The sequence below is a fragment of the Microtus pennsylvanicus genome, chromosome 14 (assembly GCF_037038515.1).
Source record: "Microtus pennsylvanicus isolate mMicPen1 chromosome 14, mMicPen1.hap1, whole genome shotgun sequence".
Lineage (NCBI taxonomy): Eukaryota > Metazoa > Chordata > Mammalia > Rodentia > Cricetidae > Microtus > Microtus pennsylvanicus.
This window is the reverse complement of record NC_134592.1, coordinates 58,397,327-58,414,901: the sequence shown is the minus strand read 5'-3', so window position 1 is coordinate 58,414,901 and position 17,575 is coordinate 58,397,327. Positions and strand designations below refer to the sequence as shown.

At 33.8% G+C, this 17,575-nt stretch overlaps 1 protein-coding gene across 4 annotated transcripts in view; it reads left to right on the top strand.

Moving 5' to 3' along the window:
* Arhgap5 (Rho GTPase activating protein 5) overlaps nucleotides 1-15,187 on the top strand; it is a 66,634-nt gene extending 51,447 nt beyond the window's left edge. For all 4 annotated transcript variants that reach the window (XM_075948131.1, XM_075948130.1, XM_075948132.1 and 1 more), the window contains exons 4-7: nucleotides 2,665-2,742; nucleotides 4,799-4,930; nucleotides 7,111-7,216; nucleotides 11,609-15,187. In XM_075948131.1, coding sequence (XP_075804246.1) covers nucleotides 2,665-2,742; nucleotides 4,799-4,930; nucleotides 7,111-7,216; nucleotides 11,609-11,936 — 644 coding nt within the window. In that variant the 3' untranslated portion in view covers nucleotides 11,937-15,187. The remainder of the gene's footprint in view (nucleotides 1-2,664; nucleotides 2,743-4,798; nucleotides 4,931-7,110; nucleotides 7,217-11,608) is intronic.
* The last annotated feature ends 2,388 nt before the right edge of the window (nucleotides 15,188-17,575 follow it).

The window sequence follows — 17,575 nt, the reverse complement described above, 5'->3', positions numbered from 1 at the left end:
AAGAAAAAAAAATGTACTTGGTAAACTGGTAATGCACTGCCTTTAGTCTTATTCATGTAACAGTTTTCTGTCAGAAAGTTACATACTACTGCTAAAAATTCTTCCATTAATATTAACTTCATCACTGTCAGCTTTTAGTAGATGAGAAACCTCATTTACTTTGAGTGAACTTCATTGCTAATATAATTAAAAACAGCATGAACATACTTATTTCAGTCACTGTTCTGACATTCAGAATAGCTGACCTCTTGAATTATATGCTATGTAATACCCAAGACAATACATTTTATTTTATCGCATGAATATTCTTTTACATGACATAGTGGACATTTGATTAAGAAACATTAAATCCTGTTTTAAGTAAAAATATCTCCTGTATGGCATTTCTTTAATTCTTTTTTTTGCTTTTACTAAATACCTTCTTACAGTTTCAGTAATTTATAGCCACTACTTTTATGATGCCATTTATGCATATATGATTAATACTTGCTTTTTGGCTAAGGCCATCACATTTACAGGAATTACTCTCCAGATGTTTGTTTTTGTACTTTAATGCATGAATATATTCTGAACTGCCTATTGAACATTTCTGGTTGAATTGAGATGGCTTGTACATGAAAAAATTAAGATGTAATTCCGCAGTCCAACTCCTTTTGATTTTGCTAGTTTATAATAATGGCACTTGAGTTTCCCAGTTGTCTGTGTTGAGGTATCTTTTAAATGTAACTTGAAAAAATGGGTTATATAAGGCCATTTTCATAAATGTACATAGCATACGTGAGCAATTCTCCCTCATTTCCCACTGCCCTTTTCTTCTTGCCCCTTCTTTATCTAACTTTTCCTCCGTTGTGCCTATACGATTAATGGGTGATTCTTAACTTTTTTCTGCAGCTTTTGTTCTATGTCAGTTTTTATTACATTGTATTACAAACTATTAAATTACATATGTATTAGTTCTTATCTAGTTGTTTCTTCACTCTTTATAAATGTTGTGTATGGGACCAGGTATGGTTACATTTTAATCCCAGCACTTGATAGACAGAAGCAGTTGGATTTCTGTGAGTTCAGACTAACCAAGGGTGAAATGTCATATAGCCTAGTACTTGAAGCTTTCCTTTTACTGTGAGTGTATATTTATATATGCATATATAAATTTCAATCTTTCAGTGTTGAATGCACAGAGAAAATGTGTTTTCTGAGTCAGAATATTTTGTTTAATGTCTTTCCAGTTCTCTGCAAATTATTGCATTTTTCTTTGCCTCTGAATTCCGTGTATATGTGTACATACCACATTTTCTGTATTCATTCATCTGATGATAGACATCTAAACTAGTTCAGTGTCCCGGCTCTTATAAGTAGTGCAGCAATAAACACAGTTTAACTGCTGTTTGAGACTACTTAAGTTCAGTCTCAGAAGGCAAACTATCAGGAATTGCAGGTTACAAACTGGTGGCAGGCACTAACACTATATCCACATATGGTGTTTCTTCATTGGGGAAACCAGTTTTCTTCATTATTTTTTACTAATAACTAGGGTCTACCTAAGTAATTGATTCTAATCTCATCTGACTGTGAATGAGTGTTTGGTTTGGGGTGTGCATGTGTGTTTTCATTCGTATGCACTCCAGCTCATGTGTGGGTGTAGAGATCCAAAGTTAATGTCTAGTAGCTTCCTCAGTTACTCTCTGTCTTATTTATTGAAGCAGGATCTCTTACTGAACCCACACTTTGTCAGATGTCTTTTCCAACTAGTCAGCTTGCCCTAGAAATTCAAGTTCCCCCTCAAATACTAGGATTATGGGCTGCTGCTACACCTGCCTCGTCCTGGGGATCTCAACTCCGGTCCCCAGAATTACATGCCAAGCACTTTATCCACTGAGCCATTTTCTCAGCCTCTGATTGTAGCGTGTTCAGGATTTGCTTATGGTTCCTTTATTTTTTAAGGACATGAGTTACATAGAGCACAGTATACTGATCTTACAAATACAGGTGTATTCATTTTTGACAAACCTGTCAGATTATAAAACAATCACCTTTTGTCCTTTCATAACTGATTTTCTAGCCATTGCAAGCAATTTGTTGTAATACAGGTAAGAATTCCTGTTACAGGATGTTATTTATGTAAATTGAATATATTCCTTTGGTTCTGCCTTCCTTCATTGAGACAGATTTTTGCTATTAAACCTAGATTGGCCTTAACCTCATGACCTTCCTACCTCAGTTTTTCAAGGGCTATAATTATAGGCTTGTACCGCCACATCAGACACAATCTGGTTTCTTTCACATACCTGAATTCTTACGAGACTAATTCATGTTGGTTGTGTCAGTGATAACTCATAGTTTTTTATGGATATGACCATGTCCTCTTAAATTTTCTAATAGTAAATTTTTATTCATTTTATCTTCACAGATTTCTGAGAGTTAAATTTTTTCCAGTAGAACGCTTTGTAAAGCATAAAGTATGTGTAACTAGACAGAAAAATAACAAGTCACCCTATACAAAGGCCCTGACATACTCCTCTGGGCATGATACTCGACAGGAATCAATTTTCTAATATTTCTGTAAATTGTGATCACATTTGACTGGTCACTAAGGATTTAGAGTTAAGCAAATTCTTTGTTATGGATATATGTGTTTATAAAAACATTTTTTTAATTTCTTAGGATTATGTACTGAAGGACTGTACCGTGTAAGTGGAAATAAAACTGATCAAGACAACATTCAAAAGCAGTTTGATCAAGGTACTATAATTGCAAAATAAAATTGTCTTACTGTTTTTCTTATTAGAATTTTATGGTAAGAAACTTTTATTTGAAACTTCTTATAGAAATGGATATGGAGAAGAAAGCATTTAAAAGTGTGACATATGGTAAACATATGGTAGTTGCCACAGTGCAGGACTAAAACTGGGAGAGATCTGTCTTCATACTAACAAGAAAGGACTGATCCTTGCATGGTGGCGCACACCTTTATTCCCAGCTCTCAAGAGGCAGAGGCAGGAGGATCTTTATGACTTCAAGAACAGCCAAGACTGCATAATAAAATATTGTATCCAAAACAAAACAGGAAGGAAAGAAAGAAAGAAAATGTTGAATCTTTTATAGTCTTCTTAGGAAGATGGGTATTAGGAAATTAGAAGAGGAAGTTGGAAGTATCAAACTTTAAAAATACATTTAGAATAAAAGATTGGAGACAGTTAAAAACAGTTGCTCTAAAAAATACAGCATTGCATCTGTATTTTTATGTGTGAAGGCTAGAAAACAAGAAAGAACTTTTTATTGACAAGAAAAATAACAGAATTGATAGTCTATCATAGGCAATAAAATTTATAGGTCTTATTTAGAAATGAGAATCTTTTTCATGCGCTGAGACTGATTAATATAAAGCACACATTTTGAGGTAAGCTATGATACATAATGGACAATGGACAGTTTTACCCTATTTATATTTTTAATCTAATAAGCTGTTTACAAATAAAAGAATAACAGAATCTATAGAGCCAGTGCCAGAATTAAAATGGCAATAAATTTACTTACGTTAGATTAGCAACAGTTATGTCAAAAATGGGACTATATAAAAATGCTTTTTTAATGTAGCAGATAACTAATACTTAGAAGCAAATTTAAAAGTGAGACTGTACCAGTAAGGAATTCCATGTGAGATCAAATGTTGGCAAACATTTTGTATACCTGTTATAGGTACATTTTGAGAGGCAGTTTGTGAATATTAAAATTCAGATTGCTTTGTTTTAGAAATTTCACTTCAAGGAGTTTGTATTCCAAAATCCTTTGCATGTGCTTGTTAAAGGCATTTGTTGCAGTATTTGTAATTTTAAGGAGAGGAGGGAGAACTGCCCATGTGTCATTTGTATATTGTAGTGAGGTAATTATGTTTGTTAAAATGCCAAAACATTACTTATTGAGTTGTATATTCCTGTGTAAAAATATGCCATGTGGCCAAAAATGCTCTACCATGTTTTTAAGAAATATTAGAGAAACTATTTTATAATGTCAAATTGGTGCAATTCCACTTTGAGTGAGGAGGGCAGAGTAGTAGTTGGGGCTCTTGGATTCAATTTAGTGGTTTTATTTTTTAATATTACCACTAACTGTCTATGCCTCAGACAAGTTAATCTTTCTAGTTCAAAAATTTTTCAGCACACAGTAGAGATGAAAGAATAAATATAAGGCTAATGAGATAATGCTTGTCCAATAAGATGTGTAAATGGGTCATGTTTTCTGTAAGTGATTCATAAAAGGGCTCAAAGGAAGACTGCTATAAAATATAATAATGATTGCCTCTAAGTCATGGGATAATTTTTTTCTGCTCTGTATTTTCACACTTAGGTGACTTGTTAATATCAAATAAGTCTATGGTATACCTTTTACATGTTCTGTTCTTGTTTTTTAAATCAGCCCTTTACTGAAAACCTGTTTACTTAAAACATTACAAAGTAGAGTTTAAAGGTCCAAATTAGAATTGTTATACATAATTTGTATTCTTTGTCTTTCTATTTTCTTACTGTCTTAAAATAGTCTCTGTATAAACAAGAAATTAAAAGAATAGTATTATTAAAATTCTGTAATTCACTGTATGCTGACATATACTATACTTTATCTGTGAATACAGTGCTTTTTGCATGGGGTTGTCTTTCTCTGATCTGTTGTATAGTTTGCTGGCCTGTGAGGAAAAGTAATTAATGAAAAGTATTTTTTGGCAGAAAGGTGCTTGTTGAGTTTACCTCTGCAATAAGTTAAAATTTCATTATATAAATTAAATTTTGATTCTGTCTTATAGATCATAATATCAATCTAGTATCAATGGAAGTCACAGTAAATGCTGTAGCTGGAGCTCTCAAGGCTTTCTTTGCTGATCTGCCAGATCCTTTGATTCCATATTCACTCCACCCAGAGCTATTGGAAGCAGCAAGTAAGCATAAACTTTGTTTTGCGGGTGTGATGGTGGTGGTTTTTGAATATTGATTACCAGAGTAAACTATGAAATAGAATTTTTAGTTAAAATCCCACTTTATTGAAAATATGTCTTAAAGGTACCCTCCAAATTTAAGTAGTCAGGGCCCCCATGGATGACCTTAGGGATATTTGTTTTTAGCTATTCCCACAGGTAATGAGGGACAGAGGGAGAGAGTGCACTTTGAGGGCAAAAGAGGATATTGAAAGTCCTGTTTTAATACTCTCTACCTTATTCCCTGGATCCTCTCTCTCCCTGGATCCTCTGGTCTCCTCTTTTCCCCACAGTCCTGGGTCACATAAAGCGGTACATGGTCCTGCTTTTTACATCAGTGGTAGAATCTGCACTTGATTGCATAGCACTTCCTAGATGAGTTAAATGCTCATGGAAGATCTGGAAAATGGATCCTAAGGTCAGTTTGATGAAAAAAAACCTAGTAAAACATAGTGCTTAATTTGCATTAATAGCCAAAATTAATGTAATTTCTAAATTATTCCTTTTAGTATAAGTCTTCAAGTTCTTTTAAATGGATTACTTCTTTAGGGTTTTTATTTTAAAAGTTGTCTTTTTTTTTTTTTGATTTTTGAGACAGGGTTTTTCCGTAGTTTTTTGGTTCCTGTCCTGGAACTAGCTCTTGTAGACCAGGCTGGCCTCGAACTCACAGAGATCCACCTGCCTCTGCCTCCCGAGTGCTGGGATTAAAAGCGTGAGCCACCACCGCCCTGCCTTTTTTTTTCCGATTAATTATGCAAGTCACTCACACACAGCACCCAGACAGTACAGCAGAAGCACAGAGACAGACAGACAGACACATTCACACACAGTACTCACTTACCTGGGACTTGAACTGGTAACCTCGGGCTTCTCGGGCAGCGCTCCATGCCATTGAGCCAGCGCTCAGACAGTTCTGAGCCAGCAAGATGTCTCCTTAAGTAAAGGTTATTGCAATCTGAGTTTGATCCCCAAACACACGTGGTGAAAGGAGAAAAACCACTTCAGAAAGTTGTCCTCTGGCCTGAATCACATGGACTGTGATATCACATGCACTCACCCTCCTCTGTCCCACCTCTACACACATAAATAAGTGAAGAAGTGTAGAAAAGAAAAATAAATTTTTAAAAGAGGTGTGAAGAGATAGCTTACCAGTTAAGAGCACTTCCTGCTCTTGCAGGGGACCTGAGTTCAGTTTCCAGCACCCATGCAAGGTGGCTGACACCCAGCTGTAACTCGAGCTCCAGGTGTTCCACCCCTCTTCTTCACTACTGGGTGCCTGCAGTTGTACAGCACATCCCTCTCGACACAGACATCACACAAACAGTAGAAAAACATAAAAGTCTTGAAAATAAAATCTCTTCTTAAAAGTTTTAAGAAAAATAAACTTCTAATATATTGTCACAAGGTATAAAGTTGTCTTTACATATTTCCAGATGTTATCTCTTGGTCATAAACACTAGCCTTAGAACTATTCAGAAAGTTTATTTTAAAGGCCTAATTTAGAAGTAAATTTGACAAAAGAATTTTTAGTACTTGAAAATTCTACCATTATATAAAGTAAGAGAACAGAAAATAAATCTCTTATCTCCCATTTATTGCTGTACTGTGTTTTAGTTATCCTGTTTTATAATTGCATAAATTTGGAAAATAACTACATTAAATATTTATGCTACTAGTAAGGGAAATATTTTGTTAAAGGAAGATTATAATTAAGTGTAGTATAGGTTATTATGAATTCAGGGCTACCTTGTGCCTATCTCTGGTTTTGGAAAAGTCTTTTGAACCTGAGGGGCATATTTTTACCAAAAGAAAAACTTGGTGACACATTAAAATTAGAAAGTTCATATTTCAGAAATTTCATTGCAAGATATCCAGTGCTTATTTATTAGTGTTATATGTTACTGCTTTTGTTGTTGAGCTGTAATTGTACACATACAGACAGTAATTCTCAGTCTGTACATGAATATTTAAGAGACTAACATGCCTATATATAATTACATAATTCTAACTAAATTTGTAATCATTTATATAGAAGTATAATATGCTTCAAACAGAGTCTTAATTTTTGTAATAAATATTAACTGGAAATTTGTATTAGATATTTGGAAGTCTATTCATTTTATACAATGATTTCTCTTTTACAGAAATCCCAGATAAAACAGAACGTCTTCATGCCTTGAAAGAAATTGTTAAGAAATTTCATCCTGTAAACTATGATGTATTCAGATATGTTATAACACATCTAAACAGGTACTTAAAAATAAAATGCACATTATGTTTTATACCTATAACCTTTATATGCTGGGTAATAATAATTTCTATTTAAGGGGACTATAGACTAAACACAAGGTTCTGTTCGGGTCTTTTGTAATGGTTGTCTGTATTATCTAATTCATATCTAGAAAGTTTTATGATTACTATTTTGCACATATAATCAGTGTTTGTTTAGTTACTATAGTAGGAATTAAACCCAGGGCCCTCCACATGCTGAATAAGCACCCTACCACTGAACTATATACCCAGCCCAACAATATATTTTTTTCTCAGTTTTTTTTAGTAGTTCTCTTGTGTGAAATCTTAGAATTGTAGTTAAAAAATGGCAGTAACCAAACTAACCAAATCAACATATTCAGAGTTGGAAAAGTTGGAATTTGAAGAGGGAACTCCTAAGTATAGTACAGCTCTTAATGTGGTTCATTCACCTGTGTACTGTACTGTATTGTAAGTTTGTATTCCATATGCGGAAATTTTAGCACAAACTGTCCTATTATCCAAAATATAAGACACTAATTTTTGTATTTATAACTCTAAATATGTTACAGTTGGAATTTACGTTCAGTAACAGTGGTCTGGGAAGGAGTGGGAGGAATCAACTTCCTCCTCCCCAGAATTCTCCTGTTCTCATTACATCATTTCTACTTCCTGTCTGGTTTTCCCACCTATATTTCGTACCTGGCCAATCAGCGTTTATTTATAACATGATTGACAGAATACAGACAATTCTCCCATACCACATAAACTTTTACCAAAAGTTTATTCAAACATTTTTAGTGGCAATTTAAAGTATTCTATAGGGTTGTGGTATGGCTCACTGGTAGAACATTCACCTAGCATCTGGGAAGTCCTGGGTTTGATCCCTACCACCAGAAACTAAACTGCAATAATAGTAGGGCCCAGATGAAATCTATTCTAATCTATTCTTCTAGGAGAGACTATTCACAATGTTTTAAGTTTTGTTATTACTGTCAGTGTGCGATATAAAATTAAACTATCTTTATAACTCTTCCAAGTCCCCCTTCTAAAAAAAATAACCAAAACTTTCAACTTGATAAATAATATTATTTATTGTTTACTATTATAAATGGTATAATATCTCCTTTTGAAAAAATGATTATTGGTTAATATTGTTAGTATTTTGTTAACACGGAAGCTGTAAACCTCATTGAATATAGAGAATGGCAATATCTTGTAAGTATACCAGATTGAATTAAAAATTGGACTTGATTTTAAAGATTTTGAAAAAAGGACAGGGCAGAGCATATTCAAAAAATCATAGTACTAGCACACCTTCAAATTATCTTAAGTGCTGTATTCTGGAAGTGTTTTTGGCTGTGTACAATAGTAAACAGCACAGGCAAAAGCATGTTATAGATGCATGAAGAACACAAAGAGAGAGCTCGTTTGAACTGACCAAAATAAGGATGGAGAAAGTCAAGAGATAGAGAAACAATACCAGGTTAGATCAAACAGCACTGTTCCCATTATGACTTCTGGACTAACTTTAGTCTTTATAACGATAGGAAGTTTGTTTCGTAATATATAAATCTTTTTTTTTTATTTTACAATATGTACTTTTTTTTTTTTTTTTTTTTTTTGCTAGGAGACCACACTCCTTTATGGAGAAAGCAATGTATGGTAGAGGCTTTCTTGTGGTCCTGAGAAATACTAGAGATAGAGCAGAAGCTGTTCAGACTTTAGTTTTAAAAGGAGCAGTCTACTGCACAGTTCTAGTTTTCTTTTGTATTGCTCTGGTAAATGCCATGGTCAGAAGTAACTCAAGGGAAGAAAGGGTTTATTTGACTTATGCTTCTCTGGTATCTTGTTGAAGTTGAAGGCAATCCAGGAGCTGAAGCAGAAACCATGCTGGCGTGTTCCCTAACTCCTGCCCAGCTAACTTTTTAGTACAGCCCAGCACTTTTTGCGTAGCAATAGAGCCACCCACAGTGGGCTAGGCCCTACTACATGAATCTTCAAACAAGAATGTAGCCTACAGACGCGCCAACGGGCCAGTCTGAGACAGTGCCCCATTGAGTTTTTCTTAGGTAACTCTAGACTGTTAAGATGATAGCTGAAGCTAACTTGGAGCGACTCTGTAACTCAATAAGTCGCCCCCCTCCCCGACATATTCTCACAGTACTGGGGATTTAGCAGTGAACAAATGGAGCTAGGGTTCAAGGAGAAAGACAACTACATGTCATACCTCTCTTTGACAGATTGATAAGATTTAAAGTTATCCTATGGAATGATTCTTTGATTATATTCTTCCACTCTTCACATCCAGTGATTATCAAGTACATCTTTGTAATTTTTCCATTTTCTCTTCTTTACAACTTTACTATTTCTTATTCAGGACCTACTAGTGTGAACAGTTGTTATTTGCCAACTTTTATTCCTACCCTCTCTTGATCCTAATGCCAAGATGATCTTTCTAAAAGATTTCTGTATAAAGATCTTTGTAAATATGTGCCACATGTGTTCCTGGTGCCTGTGGTGGTCATAGGTGGGCAGCGGTTGCCCTGGAACTGGAGTTCCAGATAGTTCTGGACTACAATGTGATTTTAACTCCAGTTTTTTTCAAGAGCAACTCATGCTGTTAACTGCTGAGCTGTCTCTTCAGCCCCAAAGACTTTTCAAGATGAAAATAGCCCTCTCTGTTCAGGATGGACTCTGAACTGATTAGCGCTAGCAGTTATAAGTGGTTATACTTCCTTTGTGCATAAGCAGCACTTATGCTGTGTTACACTGTTAATAGCAGCTATCGAGGAATATCAATTTGTGGCATATCTTAACATGCTGCGAGTAGTTTGAAAGTGGAGTGCCTAAGACAGCAGCCGTCTGAGTATTTATTAGGAATGCATGTTATTAGGCTCCACCACAGACATAATAAATCACAAACTTAAGATAGTCACCAGTAGTTTATCTTTGAACAAGCTCTCCCAAAGGTTCTGACAAATGCTTATAGCCACTGTTGTAACTCAGTTTCCCTTTCTTCCTGCCGTTCTTCCCACATTCGTTACCTTTGACTTAACTTTAACCTTGTCCATGAAGCGTTCCCTGGTCACCCTAATTTCCAACAGATAAAATACCTTCAGGTAGACTCCATCTTATGTTCGTAACTTTGTGTGTGGTTCCAGAGTCTAGCACTCCACTGCTACATAGAAATACCACACTGTACATACTAGCCACTTATTGCTTACTAACACATGGTAGGCTTTACTCTGACTGTTCGATTGAGTCTCTTTTTAACTGGAAATAGTGACTTTCGTAGCAGAATACAGTGTTTTACTTTAGGTAAGTGATTCCTATGTCTGGGAGTTTCCTTTGGTTTGTGTTTTTTGTTTGTTTTATTTTCTTCTTTTTTTAATCTTGAAGATTTTCTTGTTATGCTACAGACTTCTAGACAGTTTTTCTTCTCTAGCTTAGGCTGACCTGGGATCCATTATGCTACTACTTCAGCTTCCTGAGAACTGGACTTACAGATGTGTACTCCTGTGCCCAGTTTGATGTGTTTCTTTATGTGTAAAATAAGAGGGTTGAATACAGAATTACACTTAGTGTAATAACTTATAGTTTATAGTCTACGGTTTGCTTTTTACATGTCTTGCTTCCTAGAGATGGTGGTAAGCAAGGAGTGCTTGCTCAGATATTTAAAGGGCTGGGTAAAAATAATTTTAAACTCTGTGACTACTTGTAACTTGCTGTTAAATTGTCATAAATTTTGAAGTAGAATTTGTTGAATGTTGTCTTTAAGATAAAATTTTAACGGTGTACAAAATAATGTTTTTAAAGAACTGCTCCTAGTGTGCTAGGAGCTAACTTTCTTGAGATTTAAAAATATTCTTGGCTGGATAGGTTATGCTAAGTATTCCAAAGATGGTTTAAATGAGAAGACATACCCTGAGTTTTGGGTTTCTCTGTTTAGCCCTGGCTGTCCTGGAACTCACACTATATATATCAGGCTGGCTGGCCTCAAACTTAGAAATCTGCCTGCTTCTGCCTCCAGAGTGCTGGATTAAAGGTGTACGCCACCACCACTTGGCCCTGATTGATTTCTTAATCTCCCACAGTAGTCTAAAAATTTGGATCCACAGTTAGAATCCGCTGTTTTGAATGGTGTTTTTCAAACTGAAAAGACTTCCTGTGTAAACCTTTAAGCCCTGGGGTGCAGCGTATTTTAGACTATCTGATCTTCTCACAGGAGTATACATTTGTTGCTCTCTTGTTTTAGAATATAGTTGAATAGATGATGCTAAGAAAAAAATTTTAACTTGAAGATAAATTAGCCTAAATGGTAAGCTAGCTTTGGGATTCTATAATTTCAATGAGTTCTGATTTCTTTTTTTCCTCGTTTCATAATTTCAGGGTTAGTCAGCAAAATAAAATCAACCTAATGACAGCAGACAACTTATCCATCTGCTTTTGGCCGACTTTGATGAGACCTGATTTTGAAAATCGGGAGTTTCTGTCTACCACTAAAATCCATCAATCTGTCGTTGAAACATTTATTCAACAGTGTCAGTTTTTCTTTTACAATGGAGAAATTGTAGAAACTACGAACACTGTGGCTCCTCCCCCACCCACAAATCCAGGACAATTGGTGGAGTCAATGGTACCACTTCAGTTGCCACCACCATTGCAACCGCAGCTCATTCAACCACAATTGCAGACAGATCCTCTTGGTATTATATAAACAGAATGTGATTGCAAATGGCCTGAAATTGGACAAAAGCAAATCTAGACATGCATGTTTCAGGGTTTAGTAGTATATTTCATGTTTCATACAGATAATCCACATTCAAAATGACGAGACATTTTCTCTTTGAACTATGTGGTATTCCCTGTTAACTTACATTACAAATCTAAAAACGTGGTAAGCATGACTGGAGAGGTTTAATTTTTATAAACAAGAAATAGTTATAAAATGCAAAGCTGCTGCTGCATGCAACCTTATTGCAATCAGTATATCATTCCTGTGGCGATTTTTGTCACATTATATTGTGAATAAAATTTTTCTATAGAAATTAAATGATTTAAAACTCATATATGAAATGTTTAATGCTTTCAGCCTGCTTTATGGCTGGTTTTGTTATTTGTTGTGCTAATTTGGGAACTTAATTCACATTCAAGCAGTCTGTATAGATAACTAAAGCCCAGTTAAGTATTTTATAATTTCAGGCTGCTATGCCATGCTTGGGATGTTGTTTGAAAGAAAGAAAAAAATACATGTAACATATTTCACATTTCTGCACCTTCATCTTCTAAGTAAATCGGTGGATGATTTGATGAGGAGTGAATGAACCTGTTTCTTGTACTCACAGACCAAGGACACACTTGTGGTTAAAGTGAGTTGATAATGTGGTGTAAAGGATGGCTGTCCCCAACTCATTTCTTTATGATCTCTAATGAAAAATACATTTTGTATACGGTTAATTCTGTAAACAGATGCATGTTCAAAAGATCTATGATGGTCTTGTAATCTTAATCTAATATATTTTAGATATTTTAATTTTTCCCTCTTGGGAAATACATTTAGTATAGTGTAGAAAAATACTTCATGACATTTTCATATAAGGTTATATAACTTTTCATACATAAACATGAAATTTGTTGTAGAAAATTCTTTAAACCAAACATTTAATCTAGGACTTCAATTTAATCTGTTCCTTGAATCTATTTTTATGTGGCCCTTGAGAATATATCCCAAAAAAATCCATTGCTAATACAGCAATAAAAATACTTTGGGTACTGACAGACTTCTTGGAGTATGTATATATAAAATCACAAACATGTATTCATATTCTTTCTGTGATATGTTGTTCTGCAGTCCAGAATGGCTTTTGCACCATTTTTTAAACCAGTTTTCCCCTTTGATGTTGGTACCAGAGTTGCGATAAATGACTGCTGCTTTAGGGGTTAAATATTTTGTTAGTGGAGATACAACCAGAACACTAAATTATGATAAAACTTTCTGACTGGATAATAGGTAAAATAATTTTGAATATAGCCCAACTAAATTTATCAAAACCATATCATTTGTTTTACTGGAAAAAGGAAAATGGTTTGTTTTTACTGCTGGGTCATATTTTGTGTAGTAAAGACAAAAAATTCTTTGGTCAATATTGTAATCTTTATATTTCACCGTTAAGGTTTCCTTATTTGTATTATAGTAAATCAATGATTTTGAGATTCAAGGCTCCTAAGAGTTTGATTTGCTCCATTTTGTCTTAAAATAAATATTCTTTCCCAATTGTTATATCTTAAGTATTATACTTCCAATTTCAACCAAGATGTCAACATGAACCAGGCTACTGTTGAAGTACATGTATATTATAAATTATCTTATTTGTGTTATACTCTTACATGTTATTATCTTTTCTAAGAGAACAAAGTCCCTATTATTCCTATTGCAAAGCACACAGGAATTAAGAAAGTACAGTAATTTTTAAAAAAGAATATCCGGTAAATGTAGTATTCTTAACTTGTTCTATATTACTTATACCTATGTCTATATAGCTTTAATTTATAGCTGTCAGTTTAACATTGGCATGTCTGGCAAAGAAAATTAAACTTTAAGAGTTTTATAAACTGTTTCTAGGTTGCTAAAGAATTTATTTTTCTACTATAAATGGTATAGACAAAGCATCAACTATGTACAGGAAAAAAGCCTGAATATTTCTATTGGAAGTAGGCTTAAAAGAGAATTTTCAGAACTGTTCATATCTTTGGTTCATTCTGTCCTAACTTTACTATTGTAATATGTGAGTTCCAGTTTATTTAAGCTATTCTCTTTTATAATGTGTTAATTTAACATTCGTTTACGCTTTGAACTATTTTTGTTACTAAAATTAGCATTTATAAGTTTCCACATTAACCACCTTAACACCTTTCCCAGAACTGATCTCTCCCTTTTCTGTGCATTCTCTCATTGACCTGACACACTGCATAGTGAATCACTAATATTCTCCATCTGGTTCATTTTACTAGTAGGTTACAGATACTGAAAATTAAAGTGCGGTTTAAAGCTCAGTCTGTGACACTGACTTGTGTTTGTTTTTGGCCAAGGGTATAAATGTGTTTTTAAACCCTAGAAAAGCAATTCCAAGGGAGTAACATAATGAATCCTTTGTTACTTTTAAGTCACTGGAACGTTTCACTGTTTAGGAATAAACATATACGCATGTGTATATGAGATTTAATGGGTTAAAAGAATTAGTAGATAGTCTTACAATTATGGGTCACCATTAAGACATTTCACAATATTAAAAAATTACATGTATACATGTTGCCATTGTTTTATTTAAAATTGAGTGCTTATTCTGATATCAGGCTCAATAGTATTTAGATAAACAATATAAAGAAGCATAGAGAGGTCTGTTTCAGACTTTGAGTAGATTTTTTTAAAATAAGTCGAATTCTGTCAATAAGCACTTGTCAGGGTATACAGATACCATCTGAACAAAATTCCAGGTACACTACATTTGTTTAAAGTGTTATTTTTAGTAGTACTTCCCACCCTAACATTTACAGTGTAAATACTGTAGGTAACAGCCATCTAACTTAGCCAAAACAGCAGCTCTTATTTTTCATATTATATGTAAATACTAAAGACTTTTGGTTTTTGTTTTATTTTGAGGTACTAAAATTTAGTTCCTAATATCTCTTAGCTATAAACAAAGGGGACATTTGAAATAAAAACTTAAGCCTTAGCTTCCATGGTTATTTTTACTTTTCTTATAGAGTAATAATTGTGATGCTTTTTGTCAACTGAATATAAATATGTGTAAATATAATTTTTAAAAATCAAAAGTGGTTTGTTTCTTTCTATAGTTAATATAATTTTATGCTTTACCCAAGATGATGTACAGTAATTTCAGTATCAGTAAAGGTCCAGTTTAGTGAATGCTCTGAATAAAACATTAAGGAGCTATGCAAGAAGTTTAAGTTAAAGTTGCCTGTTTTTGCCACTTTGTTGATAAAAATCAACCAATTTTAGGTAAAATAGGAATGTTTACAATTTTATATTAGTAAAAATTTTACTGGATGGTTTTATTATTGGACTTTCCTTATACCATGAAAGGAAATCAAAAACTCATTCTGGGTATATGAACATAAGTTTTTAAAAATAGCAGGGACTGAGTATATGTGGCTCAGTTGATAGAGTGCTTGCTTAACTTGCATGAAGACCTGGATTCAGCCTCCAGCACTACATAAACCAAGCCTGCTGACACATATCTACAGTCCTAGCACACAGAAGATAGAGGCAGACGAATCAGAAGTTTGGAATCCTCCTTCACTTCATTGTGAATTTGAACACAGCCTGGAACACATTAGACCCTGCCTTCCAAAATAAATAAATAGGACAACAAGATAAAGCATACACATGAATCTGGAGTTTGAGAGGCATTCTTTGAAACCACTGGAAATATTTTTAAACCTGTTCTAAACAAGACAGTGGTGGCACACTTTAATCCCAGCACTCTGGAGGCAGAGGCAGGTGGTCTCTGAGTAAGAGGCTATGTGAGTTCCAGGGTAGCCAGGACTGTTCAATATACCTTTCTCAAAAAAATTTTTTTTAAAAAAAAACTTCTAGTTATAAAACAACTCTTAATATTGGAAAATGGATGTTTTGCTTTCTTTTCATGGTTTAAAAATAGCATAATCCCAACTTTATGTGTATGTATTGTCAAAATCTGTAGATTTGGTGAGTTCTCTTTGATCTGATTTTTTGTGTATGTCTTGCATTTGAATTCTTAGCCTTTTCCAGTTACCAAATATCTAAAGATAAAAGTTACCAGATATCTGAAGATAAAAGTATTAATTACGGAAAAAACCATTCTTCAAAAACATTTCCTTGGGTCTCCTGAGATGACTGTGGTTAAGCACATTTACTGCTTTTCCAGAGGACGCAAGTTCAGTTCCTTGCTCTCAGATCAGGCTGTTCAGTAAACTGTAACTCCAGCTCTAGGGGATCTGTCACCCCCTTCAGTTCTTGACAGGCAACTGCACTCACATGCACATACCCATTCACATAAGATTTAAAAATAAAAACTGCGCTAAAAAAATTGAAGATAGCCTCTTTATTTTGCCCCGTATTCTTACATCCAGTGATGTGCTGTGTTACAAGTACCAATAGTCTTTATAACAGTTTGAATCTAGCTTTAATGAGTTTGGAGAGATCTTCACTATTTAGTTGACTCACCATCCTGCATGTATGATCATGCCATAGACATATGCTATTGTTACCTTTTTCTGGAGGATGGAGATATGAAGAACTACAGAATTTCATATTCCTGTCTTAGTTGAATGATGTAAAATTAGTTTTCATGAACATTTTAGTAGTAGCCAGAATGATTTTGAAAATCAAGTGAATGTCAGTAAAAGTTAACATTTTTATGTTAAGTATAAAACAAAATTATAGCCCTTGAAATTAATAAAACGTTGAAAGTTTTTGTTTACCAGTTGTTAGAAATGTTAAAGTTTGCAAATATATATTTGTATGTGTATATATGCATATATATTTCATATATACATCTGTAAGTATCTGTCAGAGAATTTGTGGTTGAAAACCCAAATTTGTTAATCCCCATAGTACAATATTCTGTTCAATTTTATTTTCTTGAAATAGTAAAGTTGATGTAAGTAATTTAGTAATGACCCTCCTATCATTATTACAATTTGGTATTTGGTTTAAATTTTAGTGTTTTAATTTTTCAATTTTACTTGTATATTTTATTTCAATGTAGGTAATAACGATTTAGCAACTGATTCATGAAATCTTTTTAATTATATATCCTCACTAGATTATTTTATTTTGTACTTGAATTGTGAATATTTTGATCAGTATTTTCTAAGTCTAAAAATATTTTATTAGTTTTACATTTGGAGCTTAGTTTACTTTTCTCCTGATTCTTGTTAATTTCATTTTGTCCAAATAAATTTAGATGTTCAAGAAGCAGACATAACACTGGTTCCTTAAAATAATCACTAGGTCCAGAATCATTATGTATCATTCTTATTACTTGTGCAGGACTCCAAATTACTTAAAAACAATCCAAAAGCAAGCTGTCTTCCAGGTTTACTGCTTTAAGATTTTGCCTCTAGACCTCCCTTTTGTGGGCAGTCATTCATGACTGCGGGATTTTTTTTCAACTGGAGTATTTTAAGTGAAATTTCTACCAGTGTACTTTTAAAATGCCAACTGTTTTATCTAGTACTTCATTTACAGAATAACTTGGGTTTCCTTAAAATTACTATTTTCATGGTGTAGATTAAGAATTAATTTTCCCTTTTAGGAAATTAGATAATAAATATACTAAATTTTGCAAGCCA